A 20,358-nucleotide genomic window follows, 5' to 3' on the forward strand; every position below is an offset into this window, starting at 1 on the left:
GACCAGGAGCTGCTGCTGCTGCTGCTGTCCACACAACAGAAATAATATTGGGGATGGCAGGAATGTCCAGGCGACTCTCACGACCTTTTATGGCGACTGTGACGGTAAATATAGCCGTAGAGCACAGGAGTACCGGCGCATTTTACACTGACGTGCTGCGCCTGATAACGTGACTGACTGCAGGAGAGTTGCATACTCGGGTATTAGTTTATAGGCTAATACTTCCACACTAGACTGCTGTCATTTACAGTATGCATGTAAAAAATGTAAGGTAACACTTTACAATAAGATTGTATTAGTTAATGTCAGTTACTGCATTTACTAACATGAACGAACTAATAGTAATACATGTATTATGGTATTTATTCATGTTTGTTAAGGTAATGTTACAGAAGCACAACTTTGGATTTTAATAATGCATTAGTTAACGCGTTAATGAGCATGAAATTATTACAGTATTTGTTTATGTTAGTTAATAAAAAGTACAGTTGTTCGTTGCTGATTCATGTTGACTCCCAGTGCATTAAGTAATGTCAACAATGAGTTTGGATATTAATAATGCATTGGTAAATGTTGAACTATGATTAATAAATGCTGTACAAATATTGTTTATATTAGTTCATGCTAGTAAATACATAATACTAATGAATACATGAATACTTAAAAGTAATGAAATCTTATTATAAAGTGTGACCAAATGCATGTCTTATTTTAGATTATAAACCAGTAGCTAGATGTTATGGTAGCGCTGTTTTTAAACAAAGGTTTAAGTTTTGAATAATATAAAAACTGAATATTTAGGACTGTTGTTCAAATTCAGTCAACACAGCGCTGTAAAAAAACGAAGAACGTAAACAAAAGGTCGCACGCGCAATCAGCGGAATCCAGAACAGCATGTGAGCAGATTTGATTATTGAACAGATTTGATCGTAATAATCTAGAAAAAGTCTGTAAAATAACAGTGTTTTTCTGTAAACATTTTAATGAAAATACCTGCAGATTTATTTATTTTTTTGCACTTTATTTCAACAAAAAAAAAATTTACCATAATTTTGTTTGTTTGGCAGCCGTAGCTGCCATTCATTTGACCCTTTTTTAGTTTTAATTTTCTTTACAGAGCAAGTAATTACAATTTATTACTTTAATTTAACGTAATTTTAAATGTACTTTAAAAATGTACTTTAAAATGGCTTTAAAAAATAAAAACTGCTTTTATTCTAGCCGAAATAAAGCAAATAAGACTGCTTATTTTTCCAGAAGAAAAAATATTATCAGACATACTGTGAAAATTTCCTTGCTCTGTTAAACATCATTTGGGAAATATTGGAAAAAGAAATTCACAGAGGGCCATTTTTAAAGCTACTTTGCCTCGCAATTGTCTTCAGAGTCCATCAGGCAAAAGTGGAGCTGAACCGAAATGTGAAAGCGTCACTTATTAGACCCTCCGTATGTATTTACACTGAATTTTACAAGCAAACTAGATTTTTCCGGTGTTCACTTGGAGAAATGGTTAGATTACCTTCATGAGCCTCTGACCTTATTGCTGTTTTCCTTTCCAAGGCCTTCATCTCAGCTGTGGTCTGAACTAACAATAGCCATGCTATTGTTACCCCCCTCACATACAACACATACCAGCAACAATGTGTGCGTGAAGTAGAGATAAATATAAATAAACACAATGAGAAGAGACCCAGAGGCAGGCGTGCTGTAATGTCTCTCACAGGTTTAACAGATATGCACAAATGTTGCCAGACTGCCTACAGAGAAGAAAAAAAACAACAAGCCAGGCTCATTCTGAAAACGTACCGCTATATACAATTCTGAAGACCACCAAGAGGTTTGGTTTTTTCCAGTTTTTGTATTCGTGAATCCAGCAGAGGTCACTGTGTATGCTTTTTCAGACCTTAAATTTCTCTCGGCAGTGCCATTCGTGCCCGCTGTTCTTGCGTAAATCCACTAGAGGCCACTGTCGACTGACTGACTGACTGACTGACTTATCGACTGACCCAGCCTCCTCCTTCCCTAAACCCAACAATAGTGTTTCCAAAATCAATCCAGAAAGAAAAAAAAGCCTTCGCAGCAGTCTGATTTTTCACCACATTTTCAGATCTTACCACATTCTCACCTTGTTATTTATTTATTTATTTTATTTTTCGGCTTTAGTTTTTGCCTTATCTGCTTTCTGGAACCGTTTCTCGCCAGACTCTCAGTCAACTCCGCTCCACATCACAAGTCCTACGACATACATGGGAAGCCACTGGACAAACTGGTTGCAGCAGGAAAGCTGTCCATATGGTGGTAAGCGGTCAGCTGGTAAGCATGAAAAGAAACAGCATCATACCGCCCTGTAGCATTCGTTTTAATAACGAAATGCAGCCATATGTACCTCTGGCTACATAATTCATCATGACCTCCAGAAATGTATAGGGCTAGGATTTTAAAATGAGCCTATGTTGAGAAAACACCTTCATTTAAGTAAAGTTTATTTATAAACTAATTTCGAGAGAATCACGTGCTTGTGATTGCTCGCGGTTGGTCCTGCATTAGCCAATTTATGATTCACCAATCAGACGATTCCTAAGGCATTATAAATACCATAAGTTTCATATCACAGCCATCTTCGTTTTGAAGAATCCCCCCTTCCACCCCAACTCCTCCTCCTTCTAATATGGGTGACACGGTGGCCCACTGTTGCCTCACAGCAAGAATGTCACTGGGTCTAGTCCTTACCAAGGCAGCTGACGTTTCTGTGTGGAGTTTACACGTTCTCCCTGTGCTCACGTGGGTTTCCCTCGGATTCCCCGGTTTAGTCCCACCGTCCAAAAACATGCAACTTAAGTTAATTGACTAATCCAAATCAGCACCATAGACATGCTCCTAAGTTATCTGTTAAGAGCGATCACTATCTCTTTATTAGCTAATACAGCAGGGGAGATCTCCAGATCTACCTGAGCTCAAACTCCCCTCTCGCCTTGCAAATGGGAGGGAGCCCCAGGCTCGAGGATCTTATGAGCTCAGGGCTCTCTCCTAGGACAGCATGCCAAACAAGCTTTATAATCAATCATCGCTAAGTGTGAACTCTTGAAAATCTAAATAATGACATGCCATATCTTAAAGGGTTAGTTCACTCAAAAAATAAAAAATAAATGAATTAAAATAAAGTTAGTTAGTATCAGTATGTTAGTCTTAAAGATTTGGAGTGTGCACTATAAAGTGACAAAATTCGCATTTAGAAGATATAAACCTGATATAAACATGCAAAGCTTGTAGTTTGTTTGCACTGGCTTCCACTAATATGCATGTGCATAAGGCAGACTGGAAAGGCAAGCAAGTTTCACTTGTTGCTGCATTCCAAAATTCAGGCTTGGTGACCTGCACATTTGCATCATGTCAATACCTGAGACGTGCAGAAGAGCAATGATCCTTTTATCAGTCACATCATCTTGTTTCTTCCCACCCCTTGTCACAGCATCGTCACACAGAACTTTGCATACTCAATACGCTCTAAAAATCCCGGGTCCCACACAATCGATTTGTGTTGGAACAACATAAAGGAAGTAAGTGAACTAACTAGTTTTTACAAATTTAAGTGGATCGAACATAAGACAATCAAGTTGTCACATTAAAAACTCAAGAGTTGTGTTGAAATAAGTTGTTCAAACAAACAGTAAAGTGTGCTGTGATAAACCCTTTAACACGGTCACAAATCAGTCAAAATATTTTTGAAGATTTGGATACACAAACTTGTATAATTTGTCCCTATAAAATATCCTTGAAGTGAAAAGGAACTAAAAATGTTTTGGCATCGTACTGCCATAACATAGCCTTTGAATCTTTCGATGGAAACACTACTTTATTCACATAATATCCATGCAATGTTCCAGTTTTGCACACAAGTTCAAAGGGGACCTATTATGCTCATTTTTACAAGATGCAAAATAAGTCTCTGATGAGTGTGTGTGAACTTTCAGCTCAAAATACCACACAGATAATGTTTATAACTCTCTGAAACTCACCCTGTTAGGCTTTGATCCTAATTGTGGCATTTTGGTGACTGTCGCTTTAAATGCAAATGAGATTGTGCTCTTTTCAAAAGAGGGTGGAGCTACGGGTACCTGTGTGTCAGCATAGTGGCAGATTCAAAAACAAGACTGATGTCCTATGCTAATGAGGGAGAGATGGTCCCTAGTGGGCGGGCTTTCCCCCTCTGATGACACGTACAAAGGGAGCATGTCAATCAAAGCGTTTCTGCAGACTGATTTTATTTATTCTGATTATAAAAAATTAATACATTTGTACCATTAGAAGCTGATTATATTTACACTGTTACCACCTAACTATGTTTAAACCTCTTATTAAAGTGAGTTTTGTATAATAGGTCTTCTTTAAGTCACATCTTTAGATGGAAACATGACCAAATTTTCCTTTTTAGATGAACTACATCCCTTTACACCGAATTCCTCGCACATAAACACCAGAGATTAAACGGTAATGCCTAAAGCTCCAGTTACATTGGTGCCAATCAAACCCTGAGAGGGAAATCTTCCTGGAAAAAGTGTGAGTGTGCTTGCATGTTCAGGCCAGCTGCCTGTTTATGAGACTGTTGTTGTCATGAATATGCCATATGTATTTTCATCCCTCCTCAAAGAAGCTTTGTAATAGTGTTTGGACGAGCACACGTTTGGCTGACCCTGGATTAAACACAGCTGCTGCGCTGCGTCATCTCTACATCAATATACATGCAGTCAAACACATCATGCTTTGCTTCATCATTCATTCACTCGTTTTCCTTCGGCCTAGTCCATTATTTATCAGGGGTCGCCACCGCAGAATGAACCGACAACTATTCCAGGATATGTTTTACGCAGTGGATGGCCTTCCAGCTGCAACCCAGAACTGGGAAACACCCAGACACGCTCATTCACACACACACACACACACACACACACACACACACACACACACACACTCATACAGCCAATTATGCTTACCCAATTCCCCTATTGAACTGTGGGGGAAACTGGAGCACCCGGAGGAAACCCACGCAAACGCAGGGAGAACATGCAAACTCCACACAGAAACGCCAACTGACCCAGCCGAGACCTCCTGCGCCACTACCTCGCTTATAAATACATTTAAATATATGTATTTATTTGCAATAAATATAACAATTTATTATTAATATTATTAAATCAAATCACTTTAATTGTCAATAATAATAATTATTATTATTATAAAAATATTATTCTAAAAAATAACTTAAATCAATCGTAAATGTAACTGAGAAACAATGTAAAGACACAACTGAAGTAATATTCTAACATCTTTGCATGAATATTAATGATTAATATTAATTAAAATATTTGTTTTATAGAATTATCTGTTGTCTTAGACCCGACTCATGGCCAGGAATTAATATTATGATGTCTTAGTTACCTCCCTGACTCATTATTCTTCCTTTTTCTTCATAGCCATGCTTTATCATCATCATCATCATCATCATCATCATCATCATATTATTATATAAACTGTGGTTTTGTTGATTTGCATGTCGACGCGTATCAGTGTGCATGTAAGCGAGCGGGAATAGTATTCTGTGCGCATGCGTCAATTTGTTTTCACCAGCGTTGTTTCGGTTGCACATAGAGAATAGCAAACTTACTTGTGCAAAAGATGCCACATGTGATTGGCCCCTTACGTCTTTATTTTTGGATTTCAATACTCTTGCATTAAGTAAATCTCTTCTCAAAGCTTTTACTGGGGCACTTTCTTGTCTCCCCGTGCTGCCCCCAGCAAGATGCCTTCTGGGCAGTCGCCCATATTGCCCATGCCTAAATCCACCACTGATGGAAAGACAATTCACCGGAAGCGCTAAGGCTGGCTGGCTGAAATTAAAAGTCCATGTGCATATGAGTGGCCCCCAATCTGAGTGGCTATTTGGAATGTTGTTCCAAGATCAGCATAGATGTTAATCCAGAATCCATGAACATGTCCCACTTGGTGAAATCATATTTAGTTATGATTAATTTAATAAATAATTTAATAAAGTGATATTTTTTAAATCATTTAAATGTACTGTAACTATGCTGCAGTTGGACAGTAATGTTTTTAATGAGAAAAAACAAGGAAAATCGTACTAATAGTAGAAAAATCGCCACAAAAACGTTGTTGTTTATGTTTACGTTGATATTTTAAAATGTAGCCCTGCTCATTAAGATTTATTTATTTTTATTTTTATTTTTTAAATAGCCACAGAAAACGAATGCTTTCTGTCTGTATTATAATAATAATGATGACAAACAATGCAGAAAATATTTCGTTGAGCAGGAAAAAAGATTTCAGGCCGTATATGGGCATGTTTCAGGTCGATTACGTAGATGTGGGCGTGTTTGAAGAAACCAACGCTGCAGGAAAAAAAGGGTGTGATATAATAAATAGAATTCTTTATTAAATCATTTTGCTTTGTAAAAAGGTAAAGCCATGCTATAGAACGCATTAAACACGATTTACTGTTGATAATTTGATGTCATGGGACGTTATTGGGAGTTTTTTTGGCTTTTGTTCGGGACACCCATGCAGCAGTGAGTTGGTCTGGTCAAAGCTCGCGGAAGCGACGCTGAAATCCGGAAGTTTGGGCGGTGGTTGAACGCGGCTGGGAACGGTCGATCTCTGTTGTTCGGTGAGACATCTATTTTATTTTATAATTTACTTAATTTTTAAAGATGTTTCACATGTAGTTACTGTTAAGATAAGTACTATTAAGGAATCGATTGGGTAGCGTATTTTTTTTTCACTTTACTGTCCGGAAGAACAAACTAGCCATGTCTTTGACGGTTGAGATTAATAATAATAATAATAATAATGTGATTTTACTTTAATATTCTCAATGTTATCCATTTGTAGTGTACATGTGGTTTATATTTAGCAAACGCGTAAGCTGTAATCGCCAGAGCGCGGTTATTAACGTTAGCTTCCTGCCTCATCGAATGTCTGTTTATTTAACGTCGTCACCGTAAATATGCCAACGTTAAAGTGTTTTGTGCATTGCTGTAAATAGTGAATCTGTCCTTATTAACCCGAATGTGCTATAATTAAATTAAATGGGTCAGAAATGTAGGCTATGAGGATTCAGAGACCGCCCTCTACATGCAGACCAACTTGCATCAGGCCCAACAGCCTTTATTTAGAGTAACTTTTGTTTAACCTTCACTAAACCATTCAATATTAGTAGACTTTATGCTTAATAGTTTCTAAAGAATCGGTTTTTTTTTTTTTGTCAATCAATTAAAACCTTTTAAGCAACCTCTCATTGATGGGATAATGCCGAAAAAACTTTTGTAGTTTACCATGTTTTTACTATGGTATTTCAGTGTTATTTCTTTTATTTTTTATTTTTTTCTTGTTTTTTTTTATTTCCTTGTGCTTATTTAGTTACATATGAACCACACCAAAAATCCACATGAACAATAAATGCACAAATGAATATTGAAAAAAATGTAACTTAATGTATAAGTGCGTGATATTTGCAGTGAAGTGTGTTTAAATCAGATACTTTTACTTGCAAAAATGCCACTCCTAGATTAATAAAAATAATTCATCTTTTTGTTTGTCAAAAGATGTAGATTTTCATGTTTTAGTATTATTATTTTTTGTATTAAATTTGTTCCCCAATGTGTTTGAGATAAGGGCAGAGAGGCTACATTGGGTTATTTTTTTCATGATCTAATTTTAATAATCTTTCAAATTATAAAAATATTATAAAAATATTTTATTATTAAAATACAATTTTGTGTAATTGCATTATAATGCTCTTATATTTTGTTAATCTCGTTATTATATATTTATATAATGAGTGACCTACATTGACAATACTATATTAAGTATATATATGTGTGTGTGTGTATACACACGCATGCATATATATATATATATATATATATATATATATATATATATATATATATATATATATATATATATATATATATACACACACACACACTCACACACACACACATACATACATACATACATACATACATACATACATATTTTCAAAATGGGGTCTACTCAATTATGCTGAGCACTGTATAATATATACATATGTGTGTGTGTATGCATGTATAAATGTATGTATGTGTATATATACATATATATGTATATATTAGGGATGTAACGGTATTGTAAATACCGTCATACCGCAATATTAATTTTTTTCGATATTACCGAAGTCGCATGACTCGGTAAAACTATAGGTCTTCTGAGAAAATTTGCTCAGGCGAATGAAGCGAACGGGAGGTAGCTGAAACTTCATTTCCCATCAGCCCGGCGTGGCCATAATCCTTTGCGGTCTGTTGTCGCTACAGATCCAGTAATGCGGAAATGGAGTGTGCTGCTAGTAGCGGAGATGAAAAAAAGATGGAAATGATCGAACCTAAAGCGGGTGTTGTCGCCGCGCGCGTGCTGAATAGCGGTGCTGTCGCGCGCGTTCTGATCAGCTGTGTTGTGGCGCGCGTATTGTAAAGCGCCGAGGGGGGGTTGAGCGCGCATACTCAAGAGAGGTGTTATCGCGCGCCTACTGAAGGGCTGGACTGGACGGAGGTTGTGTCGCGTCGCGGGGGCACTTTTGATCGTTTTGGAAGGGCATTTTCTATCCAAGACTAAAAAGGGCATGTGCACTGCACAGGTTGAGCCCTATGTGTGCACGTGCCTGCAAGTTGGGGAATACGACTTATAACAGTCATGGGGACTGCAGAAACACAGCACACTGTTCAGATTGATGCAGACATTGACTTGTACCGCAAAGAGATCTCTATCTCACTCATGGTTTGTCCTCTCAAGTGGGGGAAAGACAATGCACAACGTTACCCCACTGCTGTCAACATGGGCCAAGTCATATCTCTCTTGTCCCAGAATCCTCAGTCCCAAATGAGAGGGGTTTTTTCTGTTGCAGGGGACATTGTAAATACCCAGAGATACCAGCTTTTACCAGATTATAATTATATGATAATTTTCCTTTAAACCCATCTCTATCTAAGTGAGCGAGTGATTAAATGTTGAATGTGATGAGTTTTCAACACTACTAAATTGAAACTTTATTTTTTTACATGGTTTAATATTTTTTTGTTATTAAAATTGAAGTTCCTGTTTCATAGCTAACAGATAGATGGCTAATTTGTATGTCATTGAAACTTTTGGCACTTTTTTGGAGTATTTTCAAAAGTTTTTTTTTTTTCCTGTAAATGATTCAATAAATACCGTACCGTGACATTCATACCGAGGTATTACCGTACCGTGAAATTCTGATACCGTTACATCCCTAGTATATATATATATATATATATATATATATATATTTATATATATATATATATATTTATATATATATATATATATACACACACACACACACACACACACACACACACATACATACATACATACATACATACATACATACATACATTTATACATGCATAAACACACACACATATATATGTATATATTATACAGTGCTCAGCATAATTGAGTAGACCCCATTTTGAAAATGAATATTTTTATCTTTCTCAGTGAATATAGGCAGTGTATTTTGGTGCATTTAAATAAAACAGATTTATTAAACAGATATATTTATTAAAATAATACTTTAGTAACTGAACGTATTTGAAAATTGAAAGATAATACAATTAAATTCAAGCAAAATATTGAAAAAAAAAATACAACCTACAAAATCTCAACTAAACTTTAAAAAAATATGTTGCTTCTTGATTTTTCTTTTTTTTTTTTTTTAAATATTATTTAATATTTTTCTATAACATGTAAATTTGGGTGTACTAATTATCACAAGTTATTTTGTTAGAAAAGCTCCAAATTTGACTTCAGTAATGACTAATCTAATGTATATGCACAAATGTAATATTGTATAGCTTTCTATTAACATATTTAAAAGCTAGATTTGTGAGGGGTGTACTTGTAAATGCCGAGCACTGTATAATCAAAACTAGTTGTTGTGATGGAGCTTACGTATAAACCAATTTTACAAAAATATCTGACACTAGTGTAACTGTTGATTTTACAGTCAGTATCTTTGACATCAAAAGTTGCTCGCTGTATTCAAATAGTTATTTATGTAAAAAAAATTATTTTACTCAAAGCTCAAAAGTAAAACAACTTAAAAACTAGTATAAAGGACATAAAAAATAGAGTGTCCTTGCATTATGATGCTATTTAATTGTAATCCTTACGTTATATATTGTTGAGTGACCTAAATGACAATAATATAATTTATTAAAAATAAATTTTGCTGCATTCATATCACAAATAAAAAAAAGTAGTTATTGTGACGGGCCTTGCTTACATGTAGGCGGATTTTACCAAAACATTCTGACACAAAAAAGTATCCTAACAACAAAAGTTTCCACTTGTATTTAAATGGCCATTTCTTAAAAAAAAAAAAAATAGATAAAAAAATAAAAAGTTTTGTTCCTAACTAAAAACTCAAATGTATAAAAGTCATCTTGAATATTGACTTTAAAAAAAGACCCAGTACATGTATGGTCAGAGATAGATTTTCTTTTTTTTTTATGCGGAGGACTTGCCTGAGCACGCATTCAGTTATGCAGGTATTTCAGAATGCTTCTCAAATCTCTGTAATGTTTGGGCCTGTTTGATTCTCTGTAATGGGATGCACGTTGCTTTAAAGTTATGCTACTGTAATATTTGTTATAAAAGACATCAATTTAATATATTTAGGTGCTGTAAAGTTGTCCGTACTGTCTCGTTTGTTTTTACAGAACCGTTAAAATCATTGTATTGCATCAGATTGAGGATCTGTTATTATATTTATCGACTTATTAATTAATGAATTCATTCATACACCATACTAGCCACACTTTACAATAAGGTTCCATTAGTTAATCTTATAAATGTATTCAGTAACATGAACAAACAATACATTTATTGCAGTATTCATTCATCTATGTTGGCATTATTTAATGGAAATAGTTTCACTAAGTTAATCACAACTTTTTATTTTAATAATGCAATTAGTATTTTGAACAGCGATTTAAAAACTGCTGGGTAATGATTGTTTATTGTTAGCTTATGTAAATAAATGGATTAACCTATCAATCCTAATTGTAAGACGTGACCATGATTGTCTTTTATTTATTTCTCAGTGACATCTCTTGTCGTTAATTCTTCCGTGTGTGTTTTATTTTAAAGCTTGTAGGTAAAACCAAATACAGCCAAAATGTCGAGCAAACGCGCCAAGGGAAAGATCACCAAGAAGCGTCCTCAGCGCGCCACGTCCAATGTCTTCGCTATGTTCGATCAGTCGCAGATTCAGGAGTTTAAAGAAGCGTTCAACATGATCGACCAGAACCGCGACGGCTTCATCGACAAGGAGGATCTTCATGATATGCTCGCTTCTCTTGGTAAGATTTTACTAGCTAGTTTTACTAAAAATGCACTTGTGACTGTAGACCACGGAAATTGGGAGTAGGCAAAAGATTCTGACGGGTTGATTACCTTGGATAAAATATCATAGTATTGTAATTACTGCTCTAAAATAAATTCTTTTTTAAATGTCTTTTTCCCATTGAACACACTATATTTTATTTTAAGAAGCGTTTAAAGTATTTTGGAGCAGTAAACATGTCAGGCTGAACATGACTGCTATGCATAAGAGGTTAAATGTGTCTTTCATTATGTTTCAGGGAAGAACCCCGCAGATGATTATTTGGAGGCGATGATGACGGAAGCTCCCGGGCCGATAAACTTTACCATGTTCCTCACCATGTTTGGAGAGAAGCTCAACGGCACCGACCCGGAGGAAGTCATTCGTAATGCATTTGCATGCTTCGATGAGGAGGGAACAGGTGAGAAGATACACTTTTTGTTTTGTTTTCATTTCATTGGAAAAAAAAAACATTTTATCATTCATGTATTTTTTGTTTTCTAACAATTAATAAAACAACAAAAAAGAAAAACAAATACTTGTGTGTATATATATATTTAAAGAAACATGCTTACATTTTTATGATTGACAAACATTCATCACATTTATTTATTTATTTGTTAAATGGAAATTGTTGTTTTTCTATGCAATTCAACAATTTCATTATATTTAAAGACATATATTTCTTTTATATATATATATATATATATATATATATATATATATATATATATATATATATATGTATATGTATATATATATATATATATATATATATTTTCACTCTGATACTTTGAATACTATTGCATAAATCTAACTTGTTTCATTTGTGTTATTGACTGATTTTGAATTACATGTATTTTAAAATAATTTATTTGTATTTTTGATATAATATTTTTTATGTATTATTTATTTAAATTTATATATTATATATATTTATTTAGTTTTTTTTATCTAGAATTTAATTTATTTTTACTTACATTTAATAACATTTAGAAGTATTTTTAATGTCATTTGTTTTATTTTAATTCTTTTTTTAATTAAATTATGATTTAGATTTTGTAGAAATGTCATTTATTTTTGTTTTAATTTATTAATTAATTTATATAATTTTATTTATTGTATTTTATCTAGAATTTTTATTTTTAATTACAGTTTTAAAAGCATTTTAAATATCTTTTATTTAATTTGTTATCTTATAATTCTTATAAAAAATGACAATTAAAAAAAAATCATTAATTAGATTTTATCATGTTATTCCAAAATATGAAACTTTTAAAAAAAAAAACAATTTTGTTTTGTTTTTGAGAAATGTTATTTATTTATTTATTTATTCATTATTTATTTATTTATTTTAAAGAGATTATATATATATATATATATATATATATATATATATATATATATATATATATATATATATATATAAATAATTATATTTTGAATAAGATTGATGGTTTTTAAAAAAAAATATTTTAATTTATTTTTTATTTTATATTATATATTTATTCATTGTATTTTATCGAGAACTTTATTTTTTATGTTTTTAATAGCATTTTATTACTTTTATTTAAATTATTATTTAATTTGTATTATTTTTTATTTTAATTATTATTTAGATGTTATTATGCTATTCAAATATTTAAGTGAAAAAAAAAATATTTTAAAGAGAATTTAAAAAACAAAATTTCTGTTTATAAGTTTTTTTTTTTTTAGATTTCAATTCAAAAGCACAAATAGTATAGAGCAAGAAGTAGAGTACTCCACAATTTAGAAAGTAGATATAGTAAATAAAACCCTGAGATTTTCGTTTGCTGTTTTCTGCTCTCAGGCTTCATTCAGGAGGATTTATTTAATAGGCTTTATTTTACAGTATGTAAGCAAAATATATGGCAGTTTTACATACAACTTAAATGCATAAATATTATTGAGCAAGAAGAGATGGGCTTTTCCAGAGATGCGTTGCGGCTGGAAGGGCATTCGCAGCGTAAAAATGTTCTAGACAAGTTGGCGGTTCATTCCGCTGTGGCGACCCCGGATTAATAAAGGGACTAAGCCGAAAAGAAAATGAATGATTGAATGTAGAAGAGATATTCACTCATATACATGCATCTCCACAATTGCATGACTAAATAAACAGAGATGAATGTTTGCTGCTGTCTTCTGCTCTCAGGCTTCATTCATGAGGATTATCTGCGAGAGCTGCTGACCACCATGGGCGATCGATTCACAGACGAAGAAGTGGATGAGCTGTTCAGAGAAGCTCCGATCGATAAAAAGAGCAACTTCAACTACGTGGAGTTCACCCGTATCCTGAAACACGGAGCCAAAGACAAAGACGATTAAAAATACATAAATAATACAACCCTTTTTAAGCATCCCCCCCCCTTTTAGGCTAGAGAAATCTTGTGCTGTCCGTTCACCCTCCAGAAACCAACGTTAACCTTTATTCCCAAATATACTGGAAGAGTAATGCATACGTGCGCGTTTATTCCTGCATATGTGAAGTATTCAGCTCATGGTTTATAATACAGAACACACAGTTAAAGTCGCTCTGTTGTGTAATACGGCTTTTAAAATCCAAGGTAAAGCTGCACTGTTTTGTTTTTGGTGGTGTTTTTGGCTAAATCTCATGTTCCAGTGTTTTGTTTTGATTTTTAGGTGTGTGCAAATTAAGCAGATTCCACTTTCTTCATCACACCTTTCTGTTAATTGGTGAAAGTATTAAGTTCAGGGCTCTCGTGGATCATGTGTTCACGTTTTATTCATGTCTGCGGTTTTTATGCTATAATGCGACGTAACTTGATGATCTCAGACCTCTCGTTTTTTTCCTCATTCAGGCAGTACAAATGTGAACGTGTTGATTGTAGTTACATGCATTCGATCTCATTTGATTTCATTGCCTAACTGAATTTTTACATTTTATAATATTAAGTATTTTCAATAAATCACTCTTATTAAAAGCTCTCGACGCGTGCGTTCTTTGTTTGACAATAGTTTGCATGTTTAAAAAGCATTCGTAAATCTGTATAAATATATTTAAATGAAGAAATAAATAACGGTTTGTTCTGTAGCCAGTTGAAACCTAAATGTTATTTACCTTAAAAATGAAAAAAAAAAAAAAGAAACAGGAGAGAAATATTATCTATACAGAATCTATACTGAAGAAGAAAAATGACATGAAATACTGTGAAATATTCCTTGCTTTGTTAATAGCACTTGGGAAATATTTAATAAAAGGATTAAAATTTTATAGGAGGGCAAATTATTTTACATTTAACTGTGTATTTATATTTTCCCAGAGATGGGCTGCGTAAAAACTTGCTGGACAAGTTGGCGGTACATTCCGCTGTGGCGACCCTGGATTAATAAAGAGACTAAGCCGACAAGAAAATGAATGAATGAATGAATGTGTATTTATATATATATGTGTGTGTGTAATTACTCCTTTATAACTGTGAAGAACATACCTGTTAAATATTGTTCAGACCAGGAGAGTTTCTAGGGTCTTTGGCTTACCCCAAAAATAGTCATGATTTATAATTCGATGCTAACTGACATAGCATATTACAGTAGAATATAGCTAAGAAATAATAAGCTAGATGCATGAGCTCACTGTGATTCAACTATAACATCAGGGCCCGGTTTTTCAAAAGTAATCCACTAGGATTTTGGATAAGGGATTGGATCAAATCTTGAAAATGGGTTTTTCAAAAGCAAAAACGGATTACATAATCGGATAAGATCACATAATCTAATCTTGGTTTTGATCTGGATCAAACCTTTAGTTTGGGTTTTTCAGACCTTTTTTGTAGGATTTGGATCACTTTGATCCAAAAAACCTGGATTAAACTGATCCCATCAGAAGAATGGATTTAGCGTGGATTTCATGCCCAAAATGTAATGAAAACTTAAACAATTTATTAAATAAAACTATATTTGGATCATGCAGTATCTTACGAGATATACTATTTATTCATAAGGTTATAATTTTATTTGTTCATCTTTCAGGTTATAGTGATTATAGACTTTAACATATTCAGCCTTTCAGTGTAGGCCAACAGCAAATTAGAAAGAGTTTGGCCTCATAAAATAATCCCCCAACAGCTGTCAAAATTTACCAAAAACAATATTCTGTATATATATATATTAATCACAATGGAAAATATTTTTGTGTTTAGAATATTTATTAGTGATGCATGCAATGATAACAGAATAACAAAAAAAAAAAATTCAAAAAATGGCAATGCCTGATTTTTGAAATCACTCAATAATTGCAAAAAGAGACAGAAGTTCAGCTTCATCTGGCAAAGGAACAACTGACTCTGACCAAACTGCAGCAAACCAAGACCACAATTGAGATCTGCCTCCTAAAGAATACTCTCAGACAAGCTGCTCCCTCCACATCAGATAAGGAAGTCTGACATTATTGTGGAGGTTTCAACATTCTTTTTTTTTTTATTCAATACATCTATATTTGAAACTTATTATAAATATCCTCAATGTACAGTGTTGTAGATCTCAGATGAGCAGACTGCTGGAAGAGGATGGGGTGCGGTTTTTCTTGCTTTTATTATTTATTATTATAATTATTTTATTATTTTATAAAATTTTCTTAGTTTTCATTTCGAATAAAAATAAATTTATATTTACCCCACACTGGCTGTTCTACTTGTCGCTCTTTACATAGGCCTATCTATCCATCTACATTGTGATTGAGCACTGGTAATCCAGATTTAGTGATCCTGAAAAGTTCCTATCTGGATCAGAATGATCCAATCCAATGTTGCTTTGAAAAACTGGCTCAAAAAGTAAGCTGGATTACGTGATCACGGATTGCAAAAACAGGATTACTAAATCCGGATAAATTTTATCCGGATTAAACCTTTTGAAAAACCGGGCCCAGGGGTCACCAATCCTGATCCTGGAGGGCCATTGTCCCTGCAGGGTTTAGCTCCAACTTGCCTCAACACACCTGCCTGGATGTTTCAAGTATACCCAGTAAGACCTTGATTAGCTTGTTCAGGTGTGTTTGATTAGGGCTGGAGCTAAAATCTGCAGGACACCGGCCCTCCAGGAACAAGTTTGGTGACCACTGGATTACAGAAACGTATGTGACTGGCTATATCAGATCTAGATTAATATGTATAGATATCTATATCATATCTAGAAAGCTAGTACAATTGACCTGTTTCTGACTAATTTACATTTATATGACGCACATTTTATCGATTACAGTTATTTGATTTCACCAAAGCCACACATTTTATACTGCGAAAACAAATATTAAGCTTCATCAGTTGTTGGAACTACTAACAGTTGTGGTATTACCTCATCAGCTACAGCTCCTTAAAATAATGGATGAATGATGACAGCACAGTGGTGGGATTTTTTTTAACACTTGCTTGTGACAACCATAACAGTCTCACTCCCAACTTGGATAACAATATAAATGCTATACAACCTATTTTTGTTTAAGTGCAAAAAATTCCAAAAGAGCAGGGGCTTAAGCCCTCAAACCCCCCCCCCCCCACCCTCACAATGCCACTGGTTCAGATGTCTTTAGGCAGCAACTTGGACTAAATACTAAATAAACCTCTTTTTGGCCTAAATAATATCACTATTTACTTTATATAGTTATGCTTAATATATATTCTTACCTTGTATAACTACATTACCTAACAAATGACTTGTTGCCTATTCAAGTTTTAGGAACAACAAATAATAACCTGACTTCTAGTTGATCATTTGGTATCAGAAGTGGCTGATATGAAAGGTGAAGGCCTCTATATGACGCTTATTTGAGCACAATAAAATCTGATCATGTCTTGATTTCTAATTATTTAATGAGGACAGTGAGCTCTGACTCTGCTTAGACTAAAGTCTCGTCACTGAACAGAAATAATGTCCAGTATAGAATATAAAGTCCTGCTGCAGTGGAGACAGAATGAATATTGTGTCTGACTCCATCATGAGCTTGGAGGACTGCATCCATACATCTCTGACATGACTCACATCACTGATTAATAAAGTCATCTGGAATGGCAGAGAAAGCGTTCCTGCAGGACTCCCAGAGTTCATCAAGACTCTTTGTGTTCATCTTCAACCCCTCCTCCTCTATCTTACCCCAGACATGCTTAATAATGTTCATGTCTGGTGACTGGGCTGGCCAATCCTGGAGCAGCTTGACCTTTGCTTTCAGGATCTTTGATGTGGAGGCTGAAGTATGAGAAGGAGCGCTATCCTGCTGGAGAATTGTCCCTCTGCTGTGGTTTGTAATGTAATGGGCAGCACACGTCTTGATACCTCAGGCTGTTGATGTTGCAGATCTCTCGCACCCCCCACACTGAATGTAACCCTAAACCATGACTTTTTCTTTACCAAACTTGACTGATTTCTGTAAGAATCTTGGCTCCATGCTGGTTCCAGTAGGTCTTCTGCAGTATGTGTGATGATTAGGATGCCGCTCAACAGATGATCCATCAGGGAAATCCTCCTCCTGCCACTCCAAATGATCAACTAGAAGTCAGTTTTTATTTGGTCTTACAACTGGGATCGACCACAAGACTTCTGTTATATGCTTAAACAACACTTTATAGTGCACGCACTTTGATAAAAATAAACATTCAAATTATTATAACTATTAAAAGCACTATCATAAGCATGATTAATCAGCTTTATGTTGTACATTTGCAGTTTAATACCGCAGTAATGTACATTAGAATGTGTCCTGTTTTGATTTCTGAGCTAAAAACAAATTTGATTTTTACCATGATTGACAGAAGACACTCATTAATATGTAATTCAGTGCAATAATAATTTCTATACTAAAAATATTGACAGGTAAATTCAGAAAGAATATTAAAAGACGCACTAGCGATTACAGGTTAACCCCAAAATACAAATTTGTGGTCATTAGATGTCTTTATACTTTGCCATTGTCTTTAAAATGACTATATTTTACCCATATATTGGCTAGAAGTTTATATTAATTTAAATTCTAATAAAATCTGGTGTGTATATATGTTATATAGGCGCAGAACAAGCATGTTGGATTTTTTACTCAAATATATACACTGTATGTGTGTTTAAAAAATATCTATATTTTATTTTTTTATTTGGGTAGTTTTAAATAGGAATTTACCACAGGAATTTAAGTTTTTAAATAAACTAAGAGTGTAAATGTACAATCCGGATCCAGCAGGTGTCGGTGTTCCTCCGCGCCCTCGACACGACAAGAAGCCGAAGAAGAGCGAATAATTCTGTTTACTTTTTAAGATAAATGACGCCTCGGCTATCTCATGTGCGTTTTAGTATAAATTAATTTTATCTAACGGAAAAAGCACTAAAATATCTGTGTGTAATATTTAATGTGTTTCTCCTAAAAGCCGCTCAAACATCTCGCACGTGTTTCTCATTTCCATTCAGTTGATTTTAAACGCAGGAACTGTATAAGGTAAGAACTTTTATTACATGACATTATTAAATACTATATGAATAATCGACTTAAAGTGTTTTAAATAACTAATACTGATGTGTTTTGTGTGATTTCCCTCGTGAGAAGCGGATATGGCAGTTTTCCCTCAGCTGTCAATGAGTCCAGAAGTGCGGGAGCATCTCCATACAGTTTACACCAATGACGAGGTTTGTTGACATTAAAGAAGTACACACTGCGGATAAATAATTCATTCTCCTTCGGTTAAGTCTCTTTTTTCATCAGGGATGGCCACGGCAAAATGAACCGACAACTATTTCAGCATGTTTTACACAAGGCATACCCTTCAAGCTGCAACCCAGTACAGGGAAACACCCATACACGCTCACATTCACACACAAACACTACGGCCAATTTAGTTAATCCAATTCTCCTATAGCGCATGTGATTGGACTGTGGGGGAAACTGTTGCACCCACGCCAACATGGGGAGAACATGCAAACTCTTCACAGAAATGCCAACTGACCTAGCTGGGACTCAAACCAGCGACCTTTTTGCTGTGAGGGGATCGTGCTACCCACTGCACCACCGTGCTGCCCTATATAAAATGCTTCGTAATTGGTGTGTGTGTTCTGCAGGCGGTGTGTGAGCTGGGTGCAGGTGTAGCGGAGCAGCAGTTTGAGGCTCTGCTGTGGTGTTTGTCTCATCCTCCTCTTTACACCTGTCTGAGGGTCAGCACACACCTGCACCCACTGCGGGACGTCCAGCACCGGCTGCAGCAGCACCTGGAACAGATTGTACGTACTTGTGTGTGTTTGCGTGTTACATACTCTCACCGGCCACTTTATTAGGTACACCTGTCTAATTACTTGTTAACGCAAAATTCTAATCAGCCAATCATGTGGCAGCAACTCAGTCATGTCAATATGGAGCAAAATCTCTGAGGAATATTTCCAGTATCTTCTTGAATCTCTGCCATGAAGGATTAAAGCAGTTCTGAAGGCAAAAGTGGGTCCAACCCGGTACTAGTAGGGTGTACCTAATAAAGTGGCCGGTGAGTGTATGTCGGGTTTAAATTTTTCAAAGCTTACTCAAATTATTTGTTTCAATTCTTGTGTATTCTGTGCAAATACACTCACATTTTATTAAAGTAATACATTTCCTCGAAACAACAGCATGAAGATAATATGAACTGAGACAATATAATAACTGCAAAATAGTTATTTTAAAATGCAAATGAATCTATAATTAAATATAGTGTGGAATAGAAATAGAAATATAAAATAAAATAGATATATTAACTAAAACACTTAATGTTTGTTTTGTTTGCCTGCATGTGAACATCAGAGGTCATCAGAGCATGCAAATAACCCATGCATAACACAGACACACTCATTTTTTTGAGTGTGTATTTAAATGCATATAATTATTATCATCACTTTTTGATTGTAAGTTTGTAGTGCTG

The 20,358-nt window shown here is 34.5% G+C and overlaps 2 protein-coding genes across 25 annotated transcripts in view; both read left to right on the plus strand.

Annotated features, from left to right (window-relative positions):
• Positions 1–6,423: 6,423 nt before the first annotated feature.
• On the plus strand, positions 6,424–14,424 carry myl12.1 (myosin, light chain 12, genome duplicate 1). The gene is made up of 4 exons (NM_214699.2): positions 6,424–6,679; positions 11,224–11,435; positions 11,718–11,879; positions 13,632–14,424. The coding sequence occupies exons 2-4, from the start codon at positions 11,252–11,254 to the stop codon at positions 13,802–13,804; spliced, it is 519 nt and encodes a 172-aa protein (NP_999864.1). The 5' UTR covers positions 6,424–6,679; positions 11,224–11,251; the 3' UTR covers positions 13,805–14,424.
• Positions 14,425–18,712: 4,288 nt separating this feature from the next.
• The window catches only part of nsun6 (NOP2/Sun RNA methyltransferase 6), a 36,088-nt gene continuing 34,442 nt past the window's right edge, over positions 18,713–20,358 (plus strand). For 7 of the 24 annotated variants that reach the window (XR_015496588.1, XR_015496589.1, XR_015496593.1 and 4 more), the window contains exons 1-4: positions 18,713–18,761; positions 18,847–18,914; positions 19,023–19,102; positions 19,532–19,690. Coding sequence is in view for 16 of the 24 variants with exons in the window: in XM_087262439.1 (XP_087118565.1) it covers positions 19,028–19,102; positions 19,532–19,690 (234 nt within the window). In the remaining 8 variants the exon portion in view is untranslated. Of the gene's footprint in view, positions 18,915–19,019; positions 19,103–19,531; positions 19,691–20,358 lie in introns of all 24 variants that reach the window. The other 17 variants (XR_015496586.1, XR_015496587.1, XR_015496592.1 and 14 more) reach the window with 3 other exon arrangements.

The sequence above is a fragment of the Danio rerio genome, chromosome 7, assembly GCF_052040795.2.
Source record: "Danio rerio strain M-AB ecotype USA chromosome 7, GRCz13ab, whole genome shotgun sequence".
Taxonomy (NCBI): Eukaryota; Metazoa; Chordata; class Actinopteri; order Cypriniformes; family Danionidae; genus Danio; species Danio rerio.